The sequence below is a fragment of the Anabrus simplex genome, chromosome 1, assembly GCF_040414725.1.
Source record: "Anabrus simplex isolate iqAnaSimp1 chromosome 1, ASM4041472v1, whole genome shotgun sequence".
In the NCBI taxonomy this organism is placed as follows: domain Eukaryota; kingdom Metazoa; phylum Arthropoda; class Insecta; order Orthoptera; family Tettigoniidae; genus Anabrus; species Anabrus simplex.
Window position 1 is genome coordinate 479,460,747 of NC_090265.1, and position 23,755 is coordinate 479,484,501.

At 40.1% G+C, this 23,755-nt stretch overlaps 1 protein-coding gene across 9 annotated transcripts in view; it reads right to left on the reverse strand.

Annotated features, from left to right (window-relative positions):
* LOC136856971 (uncharacterized) overlaps window positions 1-23,755 on the reverse strand; it is a 164,454-nt gene that overhangs the window by 16,475 nt on the left and 124,224 nt on the right. For all 9 annotated transcript variants that reach the window (XM_067135279.2, XM_067135281.2, XM_067135280.2 and 6 more), the window contains 3 exons: window positions 8,539-8,649; window positions 8,391-8,452; window positions 5,365-5,424 (listed from right to left, as the gene is read on the reverse strand). In XM_067135279.2, coding sequence (XP_066991380.2) covers window positions 5,365-5,424; window positions 8,391-8,452; window positions 8,539-8,649 — 233 coding nt within the window. The remainder of the gene's footprint in view (window positions 1-5,364; window positions 5,425-8,390; window positions 8,453-8,538; window positions 8,650-23,755) is intronic.

The window sequence follows — 23,755 nt, forward strand, 5'->3', positions numbered from 1 at the left end:
TGTACTTATTTACAACATTAACGCATACTTATTCCAGATGGAAAACTACACAATCACTGCTGCCTACAAAATATTCAAGAAACTATCTCTATTCACACTTCTTATTTGTTTTTCAAGTTCATGCAAATTATGAAAATATTTTCAAGCCCGTCTACAGATACATATTTACATAAAATGTCCACTGCTGCACTTTTCTCAGCACTAGTAGGCATCACTTCACTGAGCTTTTCATCATCATCATCATCATCATCATCATCATCATCATCATTTACAGTGCCATGAATATTCACCACTTTATATGCATTTTCCAAAAACATACCTTTCCGTCCACCAAAATGGCGTCGAACTTCCATCCATATGATTGATGTACTCGTTGCCTGGTAACGGTGTTTTTTTTGTTCATGCAAATTTCAGATAGATCCACAGCCCAAAAAGAACCCACATCCATGTTAATAATATATATATTTTTTTAATTGTCATGCGTTTTGCATAAATTCGTTGAACAGGCAACCCGTTTGTCAGAGTTACGTGGTTCGTGTAGTTTTCTGCAATATTCGTAATTGGATAGTTTCAGCCATGTGTCATCGTAAAGTATGCGCTGTCCAGTTTGGTCATCATGCCATGGTTATTTGAAGCGTTATAGGTTAGCTGCGACACCATTTTACTTCCATTCTTTCCCATCTTGAACGGCCTGATGTGGCGTAAATGGCAGGAAGCATAAAATGTCGCAAACAAACATGAGAATTTGAATACGTTGCAAGCATAAGGAATCTGAGGGGACCAACAAAAAATGTTGCAAACGATGGGAAAATTTAAAATGTGGGAATGTAAAAGAGTAATACTGTACAATTTAAAATAGCAAATTCTGCTGTAGACAACATATATGTTCACAATTTGCCTTTGGTATTAATGAAAAGTATGTTTGAGTCTGAACAATACATGACTAAATATGGTAAGAGCAATAAAATTCTAGTTAAGTTATATGTACACTACAGTATTAGGGAACCATACATCAGTGACAGAGCATTTAGGGATGAATCCCTAACCCCTGCTTAAATTATTTGGCCTGAAAAGAGAATCCCAAGGCTCAATTTTAAATTACAGTAACACCTCAATGCTTTATTTTTCAAGGGGAAGGGGGGAAAATGACTATGGATGCAGGAAAACTATAAATGCGGATAACATAATAAATGGGGGAAAGCAAACTAATAAAATACTGGTACTGTATTCGGATATTTTACTTTATATAAATCTCATACCATACGAAGAAGCACCAAGATATTTATTTAGCATATGGCTAGAGATAAAGTATCTCATGTCAGGGTCTGGGCTTGTAGGCCGTGGTCCAGGAGCATGCGATGGTCCCGACATTTCAAAGAGACTGCGTTCGGCATTATCAAGGATTCTGACTCATTTTGATAAAAGCAATGCTCTCAGTGGAATGAAGTGGTGTTGGAATCATATTTCATTATATATAGGGTTATTCACCTAAGATGTTACACGGAAATAACGTCTAAACCGTTAAAGATTCTTAAATGATACCCAGGGGCTTGTAAAATAATGTGCTACGTAATCTCACGGGGTGATTAATAAGCGAGATATTGATACTGTAACCGTACATATGTACGATCCCCGAATTTTTAGGTTAGGAAATTTTCGTATATAGTTTGTAATGTTAAAATCATGTAATTTTGTTTATTGAGAATGTAAAAACGTAATATTATAAGAAGAATGTGTAGTTAGGAAATATTGCATATGTGCATCATTATATTTTGTACAAATTTCCGTTTGGGTAAGAGTCTGTAAATATGGCTTAGCCGTAAGGATTGTGCAACCGGGAAAACTGCGACTATATCGGGAAGGACGGTTGAAGTCAGTTGGATGTGTTGCAACAAAGTGACTTGGAAACATGGGGTACGGCAGGTAGTATAGGCTGAAGAATTGGAGTGGATCAATGTGGATAAACGTGAGTGGACGTTCAATGTCACATCAGACACTCAATAGCCGATACGAGGGCTTTGTTTTAAGCGAGGTTGGGTTGACTGAGTGACGCGTCAAGAAGTGCCTGTGAGAGCGTTGCTACCAGTAAACTTTCCAGGATGCTATAACCACGTGTAGCAAGCCTATATAAGCAGGTACGCGTGTGTGGCAAGTCATTCTAATGCTGTTTCTGACTGATACTGATTGTGCTTCTGTCTCTGATTCTGTGTGTTTCTCACTCGGACCGGCGAGCGGGAGCTACTTTGCGCATAGTCCTAGGCAATGTTGTATTGTTCTTGAGTATCGTTTTCGGAGTGAGCACGCTATATGTCGCTGATGCTAATGAGTTTCTGGTGGCTGTTAGGTCAAAGACGCTACTTAAGTGTTTATTTGTAACTCCAACTCTGTATAATAGTTGGACTACAATTCTTCTACGAGATCATGTACAGTGGATGTGGTGATGCGTACAGAATCGAGATTCGGTAGTGGATGTGTGTTTGAGCACAGAGCTGATTCTTGGTCGAGGAAATCGTCGGCTGAGTATCCACTTTCAGTTGCAGAAACCTGAGGCGTTACACCAACCTGTGCAGCATTCAAGAAGGACTCAAGACGTCGATGAAGTGTGTAAAGAAGGTTAGGGATGCTCTTCGTAAAGAAGGTTGCATCTGTACGTAGAGAAAGTCGTCGTACTTTTCTCTACCAGATTAGGCTTTTCTTCTGCAACAGTAGAGTGCAGTGCGACTCTTACCTGAAGGTGTGATAAATGTAAATAGTGAAAATAATTTTATGGTGGTTTGTAGACATCTGTAATTTGCCTTCATAAGCGGCAAACAAGAGTTGGTCTCGATAAGTGATTTTTAAATTGGTGATTTTTTAGTGGTTTGTAATTTGCCTTGTAAACAGCAAACACGAGTTGGTCTCGTAAAGTGATGTTTCTTTCTTCATGTTGGTGGTTTGTAGACGTTTGTAATTAGACCTCGTAAACGGCGAACAGGTGTTGGTCTCATCAAGTGATGATTATTGAGGTAATTTATATATATTTTTATTTATTCTGGGAGTAAAGTCATGGAAGGAAACTTGCAGTGAATCTTTTATCAGTAGAGTATGGATGAACCTGGCATGCTAACCAAATCTAATTTCAGGGGTAAACAGGTAAGGTTATAAAGTAAGTCTGGAGCTTCGTAAGCCTGATGACCGTCGCCTTGGGAGAGGGAGTTACTCATTGCTCTACATAGTTATATATTCCTGTAATTGTTTTACAGGTGGCGCCCATTGTCTTGGTATTTATATTTATTTTAGTCACCGTTTATTCAATTTATATATTGTTTATTATTTATTGGTAGTCGTCAAATTGTTACAATACTAACTCCATATTTTTAAATGGAATGGCACAAATTCATACAGCTGGCCTAAAAGTTCAACTGTGTACAGGTTCAAATATGTAAGTATTTTGAAAATCGAACAGTTACTTTTTGAGATCTCAGCAAGATCAGAATGCGTGGTTTTGCATGCCGCATCAGACAGCGTGCAGTCGGGCAAGGACATATTGATGCGCAAGCAGTTTCCTGGGTGTGATTCCAGCCACAGCAATATAAGCATATCATACACATATGATGGGTTTGCACAGTGTGTATGACAGGCGAAATCATGGCAGGACAGCGAGGGGTGATGTTTTGGAAAGGAATAAAATAATGACTTTGACTTCAAATGAGCATAACGAAAGCTATAATTGTCACTGGTTTGAGTGTACAATACATACTACTATATGAATTGAGAAATAAACATAACACAGAATACAGTACATGCCTGGTATCCATTCTGTGGCTGGAATCAATGTCAGGAAACAGCTTGCTCGCCAATACATCCTTGCAGACCTCATGCTGTCTGATGCGGCACGCAAAATCCCAAATGCTTTTTTTATTGATATCTCAAAAATAACTGTCCGATTTTGAAAATACTTACATATTTGAACTTGTACGCAGTTGAACTTTTAGGCCAGCTGTATGTATTTATGCCGTTCCATTACAAAATATGGAGTTAGTACCAATATCTCAGTTATTAATCATCCTATGAGAATAAGTAGTACATTATTTTACAAGCCTGTGGGTATCATTTACGAATATGAAAACAAAATAGCGATATCTTTAATGGTTTAGACGTTAATTCCATGTAACATCTTAGGTGAATAACCCTGTATAGTGCAGGCTACGGAGCACTGCCCGCCTACTGGTCCGCCATTTTGGAGGGGCGGTTGCCGACTGTCTGTTCTTCAACCAATGGTTGAAGCATTAAGGAGCCCGATTTACATCGACCTGCCTTGGTCAACTGATCACCCATTGTTTTTTCTGTTCCGCCTCGGCCATCGTGTCCTTCAAGATTTAAGGCTTTCAGGACTGGAAACCAGGCTTTCTTTATCTGTTCATATTCCTGCTTACGGTTGCTTCAAGATTTCAATGGCTTCCCTTTGTAGCCGGGTGTGATAAGACAGTATTTGACAGTACTTGACAGTACTTTGGTGTCCCTGTATTGTTTGTCATGGCCTGTTAGCAGCGAGTGTTCAGCGACTGATGATCTATCTGCTTGTCCCAGCTGCCTATGTCTGTTGTGCTCCTTCAGTCGTGCGGCGATGCTGTATTTTGTAGTGCCTATGTAAAACTGGCCGCAGCTGCACGGGATCTTGTTGACACCTGCTGCGAAGAGAGGATGGCACTTATCTTTGGCAGACCTAAGTAGTTCCTTCATTGGTCTATATATGGTTTTCATCCCATGGGATTCCAGTAACCTCCGTACTCTGTCAGTTGTTTTCCTAATATACGACAAAGGCTTTAGCTGCCGGCCGCTCCTGTTCTCTCTCCCTGGTTGTTGGACATCTGGGATGTAAATGCTTGCTGGATATCTTTATGGAAGCAACCGTTAGCGAGTAGGGCAATGCGGCTTCAAGAAGTACAAATAACAGTTTCATAACAAGATGAAAAAGAAAAGGTAAACCTAAAGTACGTAATCCAACTCTATTTAGGATGTAATGGGGAAAGAAAAAAAAGTGTTCCAAGTTGAAATAAAATTCAGAGATCACTGTTCCCAGAAGAATAAAGAGATAGTAAAATAATAAAAATGACTGCATTTACCAAAGCCAACTACTTTGAGCTCCGGTAAGAATGGTTAAGATGGTTAACTATATTGTATGATGCTCGTTTCCTCCTTAAATTAGATGGGAAAGGAGAAAAGTTCCCCGAGAGCACAAGGAAGACTAAGGAGTACAGCATCGTCAACCAGTCTGGAGTAATACGCTACAAACCCAGTGCTTTCAACTTCATCTCAAACCTGTCAGGTATACTCACTGTTGCAATCAAACTAATCTAGGCTTACAAAACAGAAGGCACAAACCTAGGCCCCTCGCTGCCACATCTGTAGCCACTAAGATGTGAGATCTGCCATTGCGGAACTCTGAAAGACAAAGATAAAATATAATATACTGAAGTTCATATTCTGATAAAAGTATTGAATTAGAATTTTGATCAAGAATAAATGTCACTGAAAGGATCAAGAAAAAAAAAAACATGTACGTATTTACAATTTATTTTGTCCTTGAACTCTGACAAGAACAGGACCATATTTTTTTAATGCCCCTGATAATGAGTTTGTTATCACATCTTTACAAGCTCCTGACTAAAATTGTAACCAACCGCCTCACAAGAGAACTAGATTTTTATCAACCTGCCAAGCAAGCAGGATTTTGTAAAGGTTTCTCGACTGTTGAACACATCCACACTATTTTTGGAAAAACCATTGAGTACATCAAGATTCATCTGGCCTTCATTGATTACAAAAAAAAAAAAAATCTTTTGACTCAGTGGAGATTTGGGCAATCATGAAGGCACTTCAAAATGTCATGATAACTCAAGGTATATAAAGCTCCTGGAAAACTTTTATGATCAAGCAACAATGGTTGTCAGAGTGGATGAAGACCTCATCACCAATAAAATCGCAGTTGGCAAAGGAGTTTGCCAAGGTGACAATCTCTTCAAACCTGTTTGGCCTTGCCTTGGAAGACTTATTCAAAACCTTTCATTGGGAAAAAAAAAAAAAAAAAATAAAAAATAATCAAGGGGTTCTATTTGAACGACCTGCATTTTGCAGATGGATGCGAGTTAAAATGGTGGGAAAGGAGAAAAGGGGGGGGGTAAGCAATTCGTAAGGCATGTCGGTCTATTTTGCGAAAGTTTGCATATCATCTGCCGTTGGCAGTAAGCCATGACAGGGAAGCATATGTCAGGACAGGTCGAATAATAGTTTTATATATGTTCAAGATTTGGGAAGTTTTGAGTCCCCATGTTTTACCGGTAAGTAAATGGAGGACTCGGAAACACCTCCGCCTCAACTACCTCACAACCGGTCTCCAGTTCAATAACCCCAGTGTCTTTGAGGCCCTACCCCTCTCTCACCTTACCCAAGCGATCTTACCTCACCAGCGCACTCCCGCCTCATCCTACCTAGTCCCACCTCCTATCATGTAGCTTCCTCCTCTCATCTCCTCCACTGCTGCCTTACAATAATATTAGTTCATATCTAGTTTTTTCGGACTTGGGATGCTCCTGGCAGCAGTGGCGCTCTCACCGCTGTGTGCACTGATCATCATGGCACCACAAGTGCCCTCACAATTCATTCTCATATACAGAGTCACTTCATTCTTTCTCCACACCCCTGTTCACGTGTACATTTCCCTATGTCGTTATTCACCATTATATATCATCTCAGTCTGTACACATTATGTTGTCATTCACAACCATTCTTTCATCTCCATTTGAATGTATAATTATTTCAGTGTTTAACTCTTTCACATCTTTGTACTATTAATATATTACATCTTCCATTAGTACCACAGAATCCAGATACACAAACAGTGCTGTTTTTATTTTTTGTTATTGCAAGACTGCTTGCAGTGACTTTCAGTTTCTTGTGTGAAAAGTGAATTTTAAAGTTATTTATCCATTCAATGTTAATACGTCAGTGCTTCAAGGACTATGCACACAAATTCATTTTCAAGCTTACCCACTAGAAAAAATGACCTGTTTTATGTCTCGACATTTTCGTACTACAATCTGATTTAAATATATTTGCATCATTTCTCTGTAGTCTGTATCTTTGAATTACTCAATAAACGGGGTGTCACAGGGATTTGACGCAGCGGGTGCATGCAGACTGCTTCTAGGGATCCCTTGTTGGGTTGCGGTTCCCTCGGTGCCACAACATCAATTAAAACTACTCCGCTTATATATGTATGACATATACTCTCACAATATTTCCTTTTCTAGATATTAAACCAACCGACACTGGCCAAACAGCTACTTAGCTTAGCTGGTGGCCGACCAATCCCGAGAAGGAGAAGGAGATCCTCCACGGTATGTACTAGCCATGTGTCTTGATGTGTGTGCTATTTACCAAGTGATGAGCCCAACTTAGCACCTGGGGCGAAGCCGTACTGTGCTGAGGTGGAAAATTTATTATGTCCAATAACGGACCAACTATATTGGTATTATAAATTTACTCATTTGGGACAAATTTCAGGTTCCCTATGGAAATCAGCATCCATATCTTATAAACTTTATAAGTAAACGTAGGCCTAATTTACGCAGTACAAGATTTCCATAAACTTACTACGAACTGTATACAGATGACCAAATTAAAACAGAAGGGATTTTGCCATCATGTTAGGCGCTTTTGTATATATTGTGTTTTATTTTATTAGGCTGCTGTAGAGAATTTGAAATCTACTTGTGTTTGACTTGTTTGGCTTGACGTTATTAGAGAGTATGGCTGATCAAATCTGCTGATCTGAAACAAGTTTTCAAGGGAAACTGACGAAGGTTCCCCAGTAAAACAGTGTAAAGTACAGAGATTTTTAACTCACACAATGTCCGAAGCCGGCCCCGCAATCTAGGTTACCTGCCTCACACCTGGAGGCCCCGTGTTCTCATTTCTGGGTAGGTCAGGTATTTTTGCCTGAATATGAGGGCTGGTTCCTGATCTACTCGGCCTACATGATAACCCTTAATTGAGGAGCTATCTAACTGCGAGATGGCGACCCTGGTCTAGAGAGTCAGGAATAACAGCCGAGAAGATTAGTCATACTGACCATGCATAATCTGCAGGCCTTCAGGCTTAGCAGCAGTTGTTTGGTAGGCGAGGGCCCATTAGAACTGTAGTTTGGGTGGGTTTGGTTTAGAAGTGTTTGTAAGATTATAATTATAATCATTTCATTTTTGTGATGTCTAGCCAAATTGTTGACTGTTTTAATTCACTCCTGGAATTTCTGTTTTCTCATGTTGTAAGTTTTTTTTTCCATGGTCCCTCCAAAAACAGAAAATAAAGTGGAAAATACAGGAAGTTTACAAAATAAATGCTGCTCTTACCACGTAATACATAGTCTCTCTCATGTTGAGATTTATCGCCATGCATACACAGAGCTGGAAACCTAAAAAAGAGATAAGTACAGAATGTCATTTCAAAATGTTTACTTAAGAAACACATGCTACCAAGCAAATTTTAAGTAATAATCACCCAAAGCGACGTATGGTATTCGTGATGGTTTCAACTTTTCTCTTCGTTTCAACAAAAATGATAGTCTTCTTATCACTCTCTGAGCCAATATCTTGAAGGAGATTATTTAACCTACAAATAAGAAGAAAGCAATTTAAATCTCATCTAAATTCCATTTAAATACAAATAAGAATTAAAACAGGTTTCATAAAAACATCATGCATACAATATGTCTTCTCATATGACAATGAAATGATACAGGTATAAATACAAAATTTTATTCATCAAAGTTCACTTGCTCCTTTTTAGAGCAACTTTCACTTATTCCAAGTATCAACTACCATCAGATTAAGCTCAGACATTATTGTTTTAAATATACAGCATTGCAGAATGTGTTCATAACTACCAGTACTATTTTATTGTAATAGACTATCATTTGCCCTGAAAAGTGAAAACTTCACAAACAGATTATTATTATTATTATTATTATTATTATTATTATTATTATTATTATTATTATTATTATTATTATTACCACTAGTATTACTATATTATTAATTTTTTTTTTGCTAGGGGCTTTACGTCGCACCGACACAGATAGGTCTTATGGCGACGATGGGACAGGAAAGGCCTAGGAGTTGGAAGGAATCTGCCGTGGCCTTAATTAAGGTACAGCCCTAGCATTTGCCTGGTATGAAAATGGGAAACCACGGAAAACCATCTTCAGGACTGCCGATAGTGGGATTCGAACCTACTATCTCCCGGATGCAAGTTCACAGCCGCACGCCTCTACGCGCACGGCCAACTCGCCCGGTATATTATTAATCGTATGGCTTTCAGTGCTGTGAATGTCTGAGGACATGTTCAGCTCACCTGGTACAGATCCTATTTGACGCCCAAGGGCGACCTGCATGTCTGGATGTAGGAATGATGATGATATTGAGGTAGGGAGAGGGTAAAAAACCAAGTGTCGGCCGTAGCCTATTCCTGTCATATAACACCTAGGGGTCAACTCGAAGCTTTAAGTCACCATCCAAAAGGACGAATCACCACCAACATCATATGCCCAATTTATATCAACACTGGAGAGGTTTAGAATTAAATCCAAGCTTTACACATGCAATCTAGTGATTAGAATGTGCATACCATCACCTCTCTTATCCTGCTGGCCGACATTCTGGTGGTAAACATTTTTTTGGACCAATGGGACTCAAACCAGCTAACCATGCTATCACACCATATAGACTTGACGCCTTAGTGGTCATGGTTACCAGGCGAGTATTATAATTATGATAATAACTATGGTGCCTGTTTTCCGGAGAGGCCTAATGCAGGTCTTTTGCGTTGACATCTTATAGGTGACCTGAGAGTTAGGTAGTCCCTTATATTCAGACTTCACCTACAATTTTGTTCAAATGACAAACATTCCTATACAAAATTTTGTTAAGATCAGAGCATTACTAATTACTCTGTTGCCAAAAATTTCCTCAATTAAACTTAATGACTCGTTAGCCATATGCACAGTTGCAGAGTCTTGCTGGAAATACCCAGGCTGGCATTCACTGTCCGTCAACTGTTAAAAAATGGTATGAAAGTGGCAGTCTTGTATCTCTGACCAGTGATTGTGGTTTCAAAAACTATAGGCCCTATTATCCTGTTTGCAGTTACTGCTGCCAACACTCCCATTTTCACACTGTAGATGAACTCAAACAAAATATCATGAGAAAAATTGAGGCTATCTTGATAGATGAAGTAATGCGTATGAATTAATTTCCTTAGATGAAGCCAGAAATGTGTAGATGCAGTTGGAAGACATTTTCAACATATTCTGTGACAAGGTGAGAAATTATTTTATTTTGATTATGCATTATTATGTGTGCTTGTTATTTACATGCAATTCATACGAGCGCTCTCCCGGCCCCAAGCTCAACGAGTTGCATGAACTATACTGGTCTGGAAATAACTTGGACTCAAGAAATGGAGTGGGCTTTATGCTTCATAAAGATATGTTTGTAGCCAGACTGAATTTGTCAGTGATGGAATAATTGAAGTATCAGTAAATTGGAATGGAGACAAATATCATATAATCCAGGTCTATACTACACAATCAGGATGTTCAAATGAAGAAAGAGAAGCCTTCCTGTCCAACTTGGAAGAACATATGGATTGTGAAAATTTGGTAGTAATGGAAGATTTTAATGCTCAGGTTAGATCAGGCAGACTGGGCTACAAATCCTCCCTGGGTCCTTATGGAACGGGGAATAGAACGGCAGAGGGCGAACATAAGCTGGATCTTTGTATGAGGAACAATATGGTTGTAAGTAACACTTGGTTCAAGAAAAGGGATACGCATAAGATCAAAAGATATAGTTGAGACGATCAATATGGAACTGTAATTGATTATATGCTAATCGACCAAGAAGTTTGGAAGATTGTAAATGATGTCAAAGTAATTACTAGTGAAAATTTGGAAGACCACAGACTGTTGGTTGCAGATATTACAAACAGAACACCTCCTGAAGTCTACAACAAAAGAACACCAAAAAATAAAAACTTGGAGACTTTCTGAACCAATGGTGAAGGAAATGTTTTGAGAAAATGTTTGGAAGATGTTACCAAAAGAAGATCTGAGATCTGCAAATATCCTGAAGAGAGTATTGGTGAAGACAACAGAGAGTATGTGAAAGGCAGAGCCAAATAAGAAAATCCAAATGTAACAGTATAGTGGAATGAGGATTTAAAAGCTGCTGTCAAAGCTAGAAATGATGCAAGAAGAGCTTTGTACCGTGCCAGAGTGTGAGGAAATCCAAGTGAAATTGAGGATAAACTATCATTTTAAAGAGAAAAAAGATTACAGGTCAAAAGAATAGTTGACAATGAGAAACTGAAATGAAAAGAAGATCTTGCCAACAGAATAGGGCAAGACAAATACAAGAAGCTCCTGTACAGCACTGTTAAAAACAAAAGAAATGATAATAGTACTACCAACACAGTAGAACTTCCAAATGGAGAGGTAACTAGAAATGAAGATGAAATATTACAGAGTTCAGTAAATATTTTAATCTCTTACTGAACTGTAATACAACTGATGACTCACAAGATGACCCTCTAAACCCAGACGTGAAAACTTTCAAAAGGAAAAAGAGAAAAAGAAAAATCAGGAGATTTTGTTTTTGCAGCGCATCCCGACACCTTTATGACATAACTTTGAAGAATATTTCACACATACTACTTACATAATTTCTCTTATTCATTTATTTTTAAATACTGAAATATTGCACTATTTTATAAATACTGAAATACTGTATGAATCTGAGCTTTAGAACACATGCCTCTTCATTGCAACTGCCTTAGGCCTCTTCATAAATTTCTGAACTAGTTTTATGCTTAAAGCACTGGTCTTGTTGAATGGGTTTTAAGGTTTAATTTTTTCTAGAATTCTTTTTCGGAAAGCTTTGATCTGAATTAAGTTTTTGTCCTCATGAATATGCTAATATACCCTCACAGTCAGCACTGTTATGTGGAAATGATAATATAAAATGCATTATGTTAGATAATCTGTCACGTTTAAACCGTGAGGGGCCGCGTCCGGTCGTTTCAACCATTTCTGTTTATTTCGATCAATCCTTCCGCAAGCACTGTATTATACTTCCTTCCCCTCAGTACCTTTCAATAGACTCGTCCACACTTCTGTCACACCATTGTTATCCCTCTCCAGGCCTTCAGTGAGCGACAAGCTGGCTATCCGATCATTTCGTTCGCACGCGACTCCTCACGTTACATGTCTCCGTTCTATTCAACCATACGCGACTCATGGCATAGACTTATTTTTAATGCGGAAAGTGCACTGTTATCATTCATTGTTGAGAAGCAGCATTGTCTAGATGTGTGTTAAATGAAATTAAACATCATTTTGAAAGTATTTTCCATAAACAGAACATGAATTTGTATTTTCAATTTCATCAGGAAAAGGCAATCTCATTATTATAATTCTTATGTCAAAAAGTGTGTGTTTAAATAGTATTATCTCATATTATTGTCAATTATAAATAGCATATTAAGTAAGCGTTTGGCATTTTATCGATTTCCGGTCGAAATGACCATACCCGACTCCTGGCGTTACACTCAGCACGCATCTGTCTTGCCAGTGCCCACTGAACATAACTTCTCTCCAAATACTTAAAGAACGAGGAAAAACCTGGGATTTTCAAAAAATACAGGAATACTAAATCTGTTCTCAAAGCCTCTGGGATCAGGGGAGAGGAAGGACCAAAAGTAGGGAGTTTTCCGCTTAATTCGGGGGGAGTTCGCATGTTTGTAAACCCTATAAGTTATAATGTAGAAAGTTTATCCTGGGTGGAAGTGGAAACAGTAATATGTAAAATGAAAAACAACAAGTCTGCAGGATTGAGCGAGTTCAGTGTGGACATGATCAAAGCACATGGAGAACCTGGAATACAATGGTTGTACAGAGTACTAAATAAAATTAGGGAAGAAAATGAAATCCGCAGTGACTGGAGGCAAGGAGTGATTTTTCCACTATTTAAGAAAGGTGACCAAAAGAAGGGTAACAACTATAGAGGCATAACCCTTCTATCTCATTGGTTAAAAATATATGATACCATCCTGGAGAGAAAAATCAGAAAATTTGTCGAACCTAAACTTGAGGAAGAACAACATGGATTTAGAGCAAACAGATCAATGCTAACCTCATTTTTTTTGACAAGAATGCACTTAATAAAGTGATTACTTACATTTTGACCATATTTGACTTAATATAATGACAATGTTATAGTCCTTAAGACTTTACTAGTATTGAATAGGTGGCTTCAATAAATTAATTGTTTAACATTTAAGAATTTAAGAATGCACTTCGAAAAATACTGGGATAGAGATAGAACAGTTATAGTTGTATTCCTGGATATTGAGAAGGCATACGATCATGTACCACGTAAGCACATATGGGAATGTCTGAGACGTAAAGAAGTGCCAGAAGAGATTATAGCTCGAGTAAAACACCTACATTGAGAGACAAAGAGCAATGTGCAAATTTAAGGAGGCAGGTGGAACTGTTTTGATGATGATTACGATGCTTGTTGTTTAAAGGGGCCTAACATCTAGGTCATTGGCCCCTAATGGTACAAAATGAGATGAAATGTAATGACAAATTAAAAGTCCAAAATCCTCCACTCACCAGAATTGAAAATGTGAGGACGAAGAATGAATGGATATGAATTTAAAACAATCAGTGGATCCAACCCGCAATGCCTAACAATCGCAGAAACTGACGTAAAACAATGGTTTTACTGACCAAGAGACTGCTTCTAAAGCACAATACTGAATTGATGATGCTTGTAGTCTAAAGGGGTCCAAAACCCAAGTCATTGGCCCCTCATAATGGTACTTATCACATTGTGGTACTAATCAAAATTAGCGTAGACTCGCAGTATTCCACACATTATGATACTACTCACAAGTAATGAAATTTGAACATGTAACACAGACTTACGGTGTTTTACACATTGCGGCGCCATTTACAGGCAACAAAAACCTATGGTGTTCATCACATAAGTGTACCAACCACACGGACTCGTACTATCCCGTGGTGTTACTCATATAGTGGTTAATAATAATAGGCAAGCCAAAACCATGGTGTCGCTCATATAGTGGTACTAATCACAGGTAATGTAAAAGCTGACAGTGCACTCTGCTGCTACTAATCACAAACCTATTTTGTACCTAACATAGTGGTACTACGAGCAAGTAAAAGTGACCCATGGTGTTTCCCACATGGTGGTACTAATTAAGAGTAATCTCTTGGTTCTAATTCGATCATCCCTTGGTTGCCCCTTTTAGTTGCCTCTTACATCGGGCAGGAGATACCACGAGTGTATTCTTTGTGTCCCCCACCCACAGGGGGTTGGGTGTTTGGTCTATGAGAGCTATTTTATTTTGCTCAAATCCATCGGCAAGTCGGTTAGGACGCCCCTATCCACCACCGGGGACGTACCACGTGGGAGTATCACCTCTCCCCCTGCTACGCCAACATAGTAGATTCATGGAAACTGTTTTGAAACCAAGAGTGGAGTCCAACAAGGAAGTTGTGTTTAAAAGCAGTGAAAATGAAGGATCAGACAACAAATGCACTTGTATTTGCTGATGATGTTATGCTATGGGGTGGGACAGAAGCAGAAGTTCAAACTAAACTAGATCTTTAGCCAGAAGAATTTGAAAGAATGGGAATGATCATCAGCCGAACTAAAACCGTCTGTTTAGTGACAAGTCTAAATCCTGAAGCAGTCCACCTGAGAGTGCAAAATGAAGAAGCAGACATTATCAATAGCTTCAAATACTTAGGGAGCTTCGTTTCTTCTGACAATACCATAAACCAAGAAATAGACAATAGAATACAAGCTGCATCAGAATTCTACCATTCCGTCCGTCAATTACTTGGGGATGACTCATTTCCCTGAGTTTGCAAGCTCATGCTGCACATACACATCTTATACCAATTCTAACATACGGACTGAAAGCAGCAACATTGACTAGATCTGCACAAAGTCGCCTACAGGCCACTGAAATGAAGTTCCTTCAGTCATGCCTCTAAAAGACAAGGAGAGACAAAATAAGGAATGAAAGTATTCTGCAACAACTTTGATTGGACAGGAAGCTGTTGGAAACCTTAGAATTAAGCAGATTATGATTGTATGGACATATGGGAAGGATGGCTCCAATTAGAATCCTAAGATGATACAGTACTATGAAAGGAATGTTGTTGGTAAGAGGCCCAGAGGGAGGCCTCGTGACAGTTGGGAAAAGCAAATTTTCAAAGACCTTGCCAAACGTGATATAAATTGCCAGCACATCAGCTACGGATGGACAGGATGAAATGGAAGAGGCTCGCAAACACCCGTACCCGGCTTGCTGGTGATTCAGATGCAGATTCCCATAGGGAACCTGAAATATTTGTCCCGAATTAGTAAATTTATAATACCAATATAAATGGTCCTTTATTGGACATTATAAATTTTCCAGCCAACTCATTCCTCATTGCCAGCGTTTTGCCCCGGTATGCTAAGTTGGGCTCATCAGTTGGTAAATAGCACACCTACCAAGATGCATGGCTAGTGCATACCGAGGCCACTGGAGCGGAAAATTGATTATGATGATGAATTATATGTTTGGAGAAAAAGACTGAAGGAGGTTAACGACCCCCAGTTGGTCATTTTAGACACTAAAATGTTTCTACTTAATGATTTAATAATACATATATTTTAGTTTTAAAGCTGCATTTATGTTACCTACATAATCTGTAATAATTGTCTTCTTTCTCTCATTTTCATACCTGCAGGAGGAAATGCTACAAAAAAACAGCAATGCTTCAGGCTAGCTACTATATGGCTTTAAAAATAGACAAATGGAAAACCATTTCGTGAAGGCAAATTTATCAAAGAGTGTCTCGTCGACGTTGCTGGAATTTTATGCCCATCGCTTGTCAGCAAATTAGAAGAAATCAGCCTTTCATGTCTAACTATTGCTCGCCAAATTAATGTGTTAGCAGGTGACATTTATTGCCAATTACTACAACATGCTCAAACTTTTTTAGCGTATTCGATCGCATTAGATGAGACAACAGACATTCTGATACCGCTCAATTAGTAGGCCTAATATACGTGCGGGGAGTGGACAAATTAGCTCCCTCCCAGAATAAGGGTCTATGCCACAAAACTAAAATGCTCAAGAAACAGAAAGAACTGTTGAATAATGAGACATTGAATGATGATGATGATGATGCTTGTTGTTTTAAGGGGCCTAACATCGAAGGTCATCGGCCCCTAATGGAACGAGATGGACTAGACGATACATGATAGTTAAAATTTTAAAATGTATCCACTGACTAGAGTTAAAAAAAAATGGTGATGAAGAAAAATGAGTATGAGATTAAAACAATCAGTGGATCAAATTCATAATTCCTTATTTCTAATAAAATAAGAGAAAATACAGGAAACAGAGGAATAAGGCATTGCCTGGTAGTACAGATATAGATATATATATATATATACATAATTTACATTAGACGTTAAAATAACACATTAAAATACACAACACAAACTAAAATGAAGTCAATGGGATAAAAGCGCAATTAACACAAATACGCTAGGACAAAGGACATCATCACACGCGATAAAACAGACCACTATCCCTCATACAGCGGATGACAAGGTCTGCTGACCGCTTGTCATCTCGCAAGATAAGGGAGATTGTACTAGGGAGGTTAAGACTACGGCACAGATCGACCAGGTCCACACACTCGGTAAGATGATCGCCGCAAGTACACACCAGATGGGGTTCTCCTTTCAATAGATGGGAGTGAGTCAGGATACCATGGCTGATCCGAAGACGACAATACCATGGCTTCCCTCCGCGAAGCCCGAAGGGAAGTCCTCCATACCTTCGTTGTTTCTTTTATTGCTCTCAGCTTATTTGGAAGTGGAATGGCCTGCAACTCCATCTCCCAATGGGACATAACCAGATGTCTCAGCTGAGTACGAATATCATTTGCTGGAACCTTGAAAGGCAACGGGGGCAGTGTAACTGCCTCCTTGGCAGCCTTATCTGCTAATTCATTTCCCTTTACACCCATGTGGCTTGGGAGCCACAGAAACGTGATTCTGGTGCCGGCATCCGAACATCCGGCCAGCAGGTCCTGGACCCGCTGTACCAGAGGGTGCTGAAGGAAACAAGTACCAATAGATTGTAGCGAGCTCAAGGAGTCAGTACACAGAAGAAAGTGTCTGCGCTCATAGGACAGTGCGTACCGCAGAGCTTCACAGAGAGCATTAAGCTCTGCTGTGTACACACTACAGGTTTAAGGGAGAGCAAAGAGAAACCTATCATTGTCAACAACAAACGCACAGCCCATCTTCGTTTGTCCTCGAACCATCCGTGTAGATGGCGGCTAAACCTGGATATCGGCCAACAATGGACAGGAAGAGCCTCCAATAAATCGAAAGGTCCGCGTTTTCCTTTGGGCCAGTGTGCAGATCCAGGATTATTTCAGGTCGTCGTACTACCCACGCAGGTACCCCACTTGGTAGTCTAACAAGGCAAGGAACTGAAGGTACGTGAAACAATCTGTAACTGCTATCCAGGCGTATTCCAACTGGCCGCGTTGCTTGAGGACAAGCTGCGTACAGCAAACAGTTGCCATTGTTGAACACGCAAGGATAGCTTGGATGAAGTGGTATCTGTCACAAATTTGCAGCATAAGAAAGTAGGAGCTGATGGCGCCTCAGGTGTGAAGGCGGCACACCAGACTCGGCGAGCAGGCTGGCAATGGGGCTTGTACGAAAAGCTCCCGTCGCCAACGTAACCCCGCTGTGGTGGACGCTTTTCAGCTTCGCAAGGATGCTTGGTCTTGGTGAGCCATATACTGCACTGCCGTAGTCTAGCCGGGATAAAATATGTGCCCTATAGAATCATAGGAGCACCCTGGGGTCAGCACCCCAATTAGCGCTGCTAAGAAACTTCATGATATTCAGCTTCTCAGTGCATTGCACTTTTAACTGCCACACGTGTGGCTCCGACAATAATTTGCTATCGAAAAGGAGCCCAAGAAATTGGTAAGTGTCAACAATTGGAAGAACGACATTTCCTAAATAGAGCTCAGGTTGTGGATGAAGAGCACGGAGCCGACAAAAGTGGACAACAGAGAACTTTGCGGTGGAAAACAAAGCCATGTTCTAAGGCCCACTGTTCCACTCTCTGAATAGCTTGCTGTAATTGTCGTACTGTGACTGCCATATTACGCGAGCTATAGTGCAGAGCAAAATCGTGCACATAGAGCGACTGTATTACTGCTGAACCAGCAGCAGCAACAATACCGTTTATGGCAATCGCAAACAGAGTGTCACTAAGGACCGATCCCTGTGGAACCCCATTTTTCTGAACGTGGTATTGTGAATATGTCCTCCCTACTCGGACACGGAATAGACGAAGAGGCAAAAAATTCTGCAATAAATACCGGCAAGTGACCTCGGAATCTCCAGTGATGCAGGACTGAAAGGATACCATATTACCATATTACCATGTGGTCTAAGTCAAACCTCTATCCAGAATCGTTGAACACACGAAGGAGATATAGTAGACTATCATCACTAAGGTGTTTCAACATCTGGTTATGGATGTTGTCTGGTCCAGGAGACGTGTCTTTACAAAGCGCTAAGGCGCTGCGGAGTTCCTACTCCGTAAAGGGCACGTTGTAGTCCTCTGAAGCTTGAGTGGCAAAACTAAGGTGATGACGTTCTGCTTCCCACGTCAGAGCAAGGAAATCACAATGGTAATTCCCGGAGCCAGATACATCCACGAAATTACTAGCTAGATGGTTAACAATCGAGAGTGGGTCAGTGACGACACTGCCTGCAATGGAAATTCCCGGTACAGAAGATGATCCTTGGATACCCGAAAAACATCGAAGCTTAGTCCACACTTGAGATGGAGAATGCGATGTCATAGACGACATATCTCTCCCATGAAGCTTTCTTACTTTGGCGAACAAGAACTTGCACCTTAGCGTGGAGTTTCTTAAATATTACCAAGTTACCCACAGTAGGCTGTCCGGTGTTCTTTGATAGCTGCTGCTATTTCTTTGTTCTACCAAGGAACATGTTTTCAGCGAGGAGTCCCCAAGAAGAACGGAATAGACTCCTCAGCAGCAGCAAGAATAACTTGGGTGATGTAAGTTATTTTCTCGCCGACGGTCCACCTGATATCGTCGTTAAAGACAGCTAGTGATGTGTACTTTGGCCAATCAGCAAGTTTAAGAATCCATCGAGGCGGAGCCTCAACGGAGTTTTGTTTCAACAAAGTAAGGATGATGGGAAAATGGTCACTGTCACAGAGATCGTCGTGTGTATTCCACTGAAACAGCGGAACCAACGTTCAGCTGCATAGACTTACGTCTGTGCGAGAAAATGTGCCATAACATATACTGAAGTAAGTTGGTTCCCCTGTGTTCAAAATACATAAATCCAGCTCTGTTACTAATCTTTCCAGCTCTTGTCCCCGGGGGCAAGGCATCTCAGAGCCCCATATGGGGTGATGGACGTTAAAACTGTCCAATAAGAGAAAGGGAGGTGGAAGCTGATCTATAAGAACAGTGACATTTATGTTAAGAGGCTGCCCTATCCGAAGATGAAGATAAATGCTCCATGTGCTTCACCTCATCACCAGACGAGGTGATGCATGCCTTGAATTTCTTCAACGTAGTCCGGGGGCAGGGTTTCTTCCTATGAGGGGAAGCGCGCAGGGTTTCCAGGAGGAAGACCCGCTGGTGCAGAATCAGGCCCTCCAGGTGGAGGGCATGAGGCCCCATTTGTAGGAGATGGGGAAGGAACGTCTGGTAAGGGTGCTCTTCTTCCCCGCCATCGATTCTTGTTTAGACGGGTTGGAAGGTGATATCCCAGCCCTGGTCGACGATGCCACCTCCACCGGCTTAGGCGCGACTTTCGCCAACCTCGTGGGGGAAGGAGACGTCTTCTTCCCCTTCTGTGCTGGCATAGGTTTCTTAGCCGGCACAGGCTTATTGGTGGTCGAAGGTCAGGATGGACCTACCTTCGAGCTCGTTCTCTTTGTAGCATTGCTCACAGGAGCAACTGCCGCCTTGGGCGCAGCGATCTTCTTGGAAGGTGTTTCAATAGAAAATGACAAACCTGGGAGAGACTGTGCTATCATGCTGAAGTCTAGTGTTTTGGCCGGTGCATTCAGGGAATTAAACTTACGGCACGCTTCCTGGTAGGAAAGACCATCCAGGGTCTTGAACTCCTGGATCGTCTTCTCACTCGGATACGTCGGACAGTACCAATCTCGAGGAGAAGGAAGACCAGAGCGGTTAGTGCACTTGTACAGAGGTGTGCACTCCTCTGCGCTGTGAGCTACTTTCCCCACATGTATCACACACAGACTGATTCGAACAACGAGATACCATATGTCCGAATCTCTGGCATTGTTAGCATCGCATAGGAGGCGGGATGTATGGCCTCACATCGCAACAATAGCTTGTTACCTTGACTTTCTCTGGCAACACTGACAATTTGAAGGAGACTATGAACACACCCATGGCAACGTCTTCACCATTGACTTTGCGCCTTATGCGCCGGACGTGTGTCATGCCACGGTGCTTCATATCTTCCATCAATTCATTGTCAGTGTTTAGAATAAGATCACGGTGGAAAATAACCCCACGAACCCGATTCAAGGTTTTTTGCTCTTCCACTTTGACGGGGATGTCACCAAAGTGGTCGCACTTAAGCAACCGATCGGCTTGGAGCGCAGTGCTCATCTTCAGAAGCAAACCACCATTGCACATTTTCTTTATATCCTCAAGTTCATCGTATATACCTTTGATGTGTCGACTGAAAAGAATCGATTTAACAGGTTTGAAATCTTGCCCATTGGTTCTAGCCCTAGGGAAGCTGGAACCCAGACCAATACGCTGTGCTTGTTCCTAAGGGGTTGCTCCCCTTAGGAAATCAAATGTTAAAGACTTGGGTAGCGAACTACTCGAGGTTTCAGGCGGAAGTTGTTTCGACGCCATGCCCAAAATCATCCTCCTTGAATGCCACCCACTCCGATCAGGGGTCTCTGTAGCTGAACCAAGCAGCCAAGGCAATACCCACCTGGTCAAAGCTGGTACTGCCCGGGGTCCGATGTTGGACAATGCCTAATACGGGAGGACAGAGGCAATGAGCACTAGGACTCCCTCCAGTCACCCCCAATAGCATGTACCCCATAGCGTGTACAGAGCACTAAATATAGGTTAAAATAAATAAAATTAATAATAATACATCCTTCTGGCATTCGGCTGTGAGGGGACCTGTGTTGTCAGGCGGATACTGCTGCAAGGGTACGACACTCCCACCCGCCGCTTCCTGGGTGGTTAATGACACGGGCTTCAGAGCATAGTCGCACATGTAGGAGGTCCATCTCCGTGCAGCACGCACATCAAAATTTGGAAATGGTCTACAACTAACCCTCAAACAAAAAAAAAATTTACGAGGGGACCATGGCCACATGACCCTTTAAGTCACCTATGACAGGCAGGGATTACCTGTGAATGTATTCAGCCCCTCCCATCCACAGAAGGTCCAACACGTTATACCAAACCGCTATCCATGTCCGCGCCTAGGTTGTCCCTTTTAGTCCCCTGTTACGAAAGGCAGGGGATACCGCAGGCGTCTTCTACATGTGCGTCCCCCACCTGCAGGGGGTTATGAGACAATGAAAAGTATATTTTGGAATAAATCAGATTACTTAAAGAACATTTGGAAATCAAATTATCACAAATTAACCTTAACCTTATTAAGGTAGTAAAAAAAAAAAAAAAAAAAAAAAAGCACTTTCTTACTTTGAAATCAGAAATAAGGATCTAAACCACATTTTTGCTGTTTGATAGTGTTGCTTATTATCAAATGAATAATTTCAAATCACTATAGAATCCTCTGAATTCGTAAGGCATATAGTCACATATCTTCAATAAGTCATTATTTTTTTTCTTTTTTTCTTTCTTAATGGGTAGTGTTGAGCCGTAGAGTTGTGGAAATTCTTGAGGCAGGAGGAGTGGCTGATTCCATCTGTTCGACCTTTAACTAAGGTATATCTTTTCCAAGGAGCAATAAAATTGTGGGATCTTCACATATACACAGATGTGGGGTCATCTATAGAAAACTTCAGCTATACTGCTTCAGTAATCTTGAATTTAGGGACTTCGGTCAACATTCCCAATAGTTGGCTTAGGTCTTTGAAGTCAGAACTCTGGAACATCTCTCATACATGGGAAGGTTTCTTATGTATTAAACAATGACCAAATTTATCCTTAGGATCTTCCTTAGCACAACATGACCTATTTATTATAAACCTTTATTCCACTCACCTGTTGTGGCATCTTTTTTTTCTTCTTTTATAACTTCTTTCCTTGGTGCATAAGCCTCACCCTTATTCTGTTTCCTTTTCTGTTCATTATCCTTCCAATTATCCATATTTAATCCTCCTTGTTTTAATCAGGTTTTTTAAACTCACTGGACCAAACCAATCAATATGCACTCTCCTTTACATCCTTACTACAACCCCTAAACACCCTCAAACATTCAACACACTGGCATCCAACTTGAATGAGCGGCATAGACAATTCTTCCAGGCATTCATTTGAGAATTTAGTTGATTATTTATGTTATATATTTGATGATTAGCTCAAGGATACAAGGATGGTTGACATGATTTTAAATTAATATTAGCACATGTTTTTTATAAAAATAAAAAATAACCTTAATCCTTAAGCTCAAATTCTGTGAGACTTTGGAGATAGACGCAATATATAACATCTGTCCTAAGAACAGAACTACAATACTGACGCGAAATAATGTACATAAAAAAGAACTTAATTTAACCCTAAAAATTTCCCATGTAAGTTTATATTATTATTATTATTATTATTATTATTATTATTATTATTATTATTATTATTATTATTATTATTATTATTATTATTATTATATTTTTGCTATTTTTTAATATTATGTATTAATGAAAAACTAGTTCATTTCAATGCTGATACTTTGTACAATAAGCAACAGATCTAACAGTGATCAATGACGATTCAAGCTATCAAAGCAATTGATTCCATTATTTCAATTCCATGATTTTATTTCTTTATCCATTATATTTTTCTGAATAAATGATAATAGTTAAGACAAATCTGAGGTGTTATCCATAGCTTCAAAAACAATAAGGCAAATTAGGATTAAGGTGTTTGCTAATTAATACTCCTGCATTATAACGATACATCAGATGGTGATGTCCATCACTATTAAATGGCAGACGAGATATTTATCAGCGTAACAACATTGCATTAGATCCCACATAAAACAAAAATATGCATAGATTACCCTGAGATGATAGTTAGCTGGAGTTTCTTTTATGTGACCCGTCCTGGACGCAGGAAGGCCGCAATACGTTAATATTGGGGTATAGTTCATCTTGTACATTATCTGTTTACGTTTCATAGGAACTATTATACACCACATTCCTTACATTCTGGTAGAACATATTTCCCACTTGTACCCTTCTGCTGACCTTATTCAACCTTGCATCTTGCATTATTTCACTTCCCAAATATTTGAAGTATTCAACAACTTCAAGGTTTTGTCCCGTGATACTAACTATTTCTTTCCCTTCTCCTTCT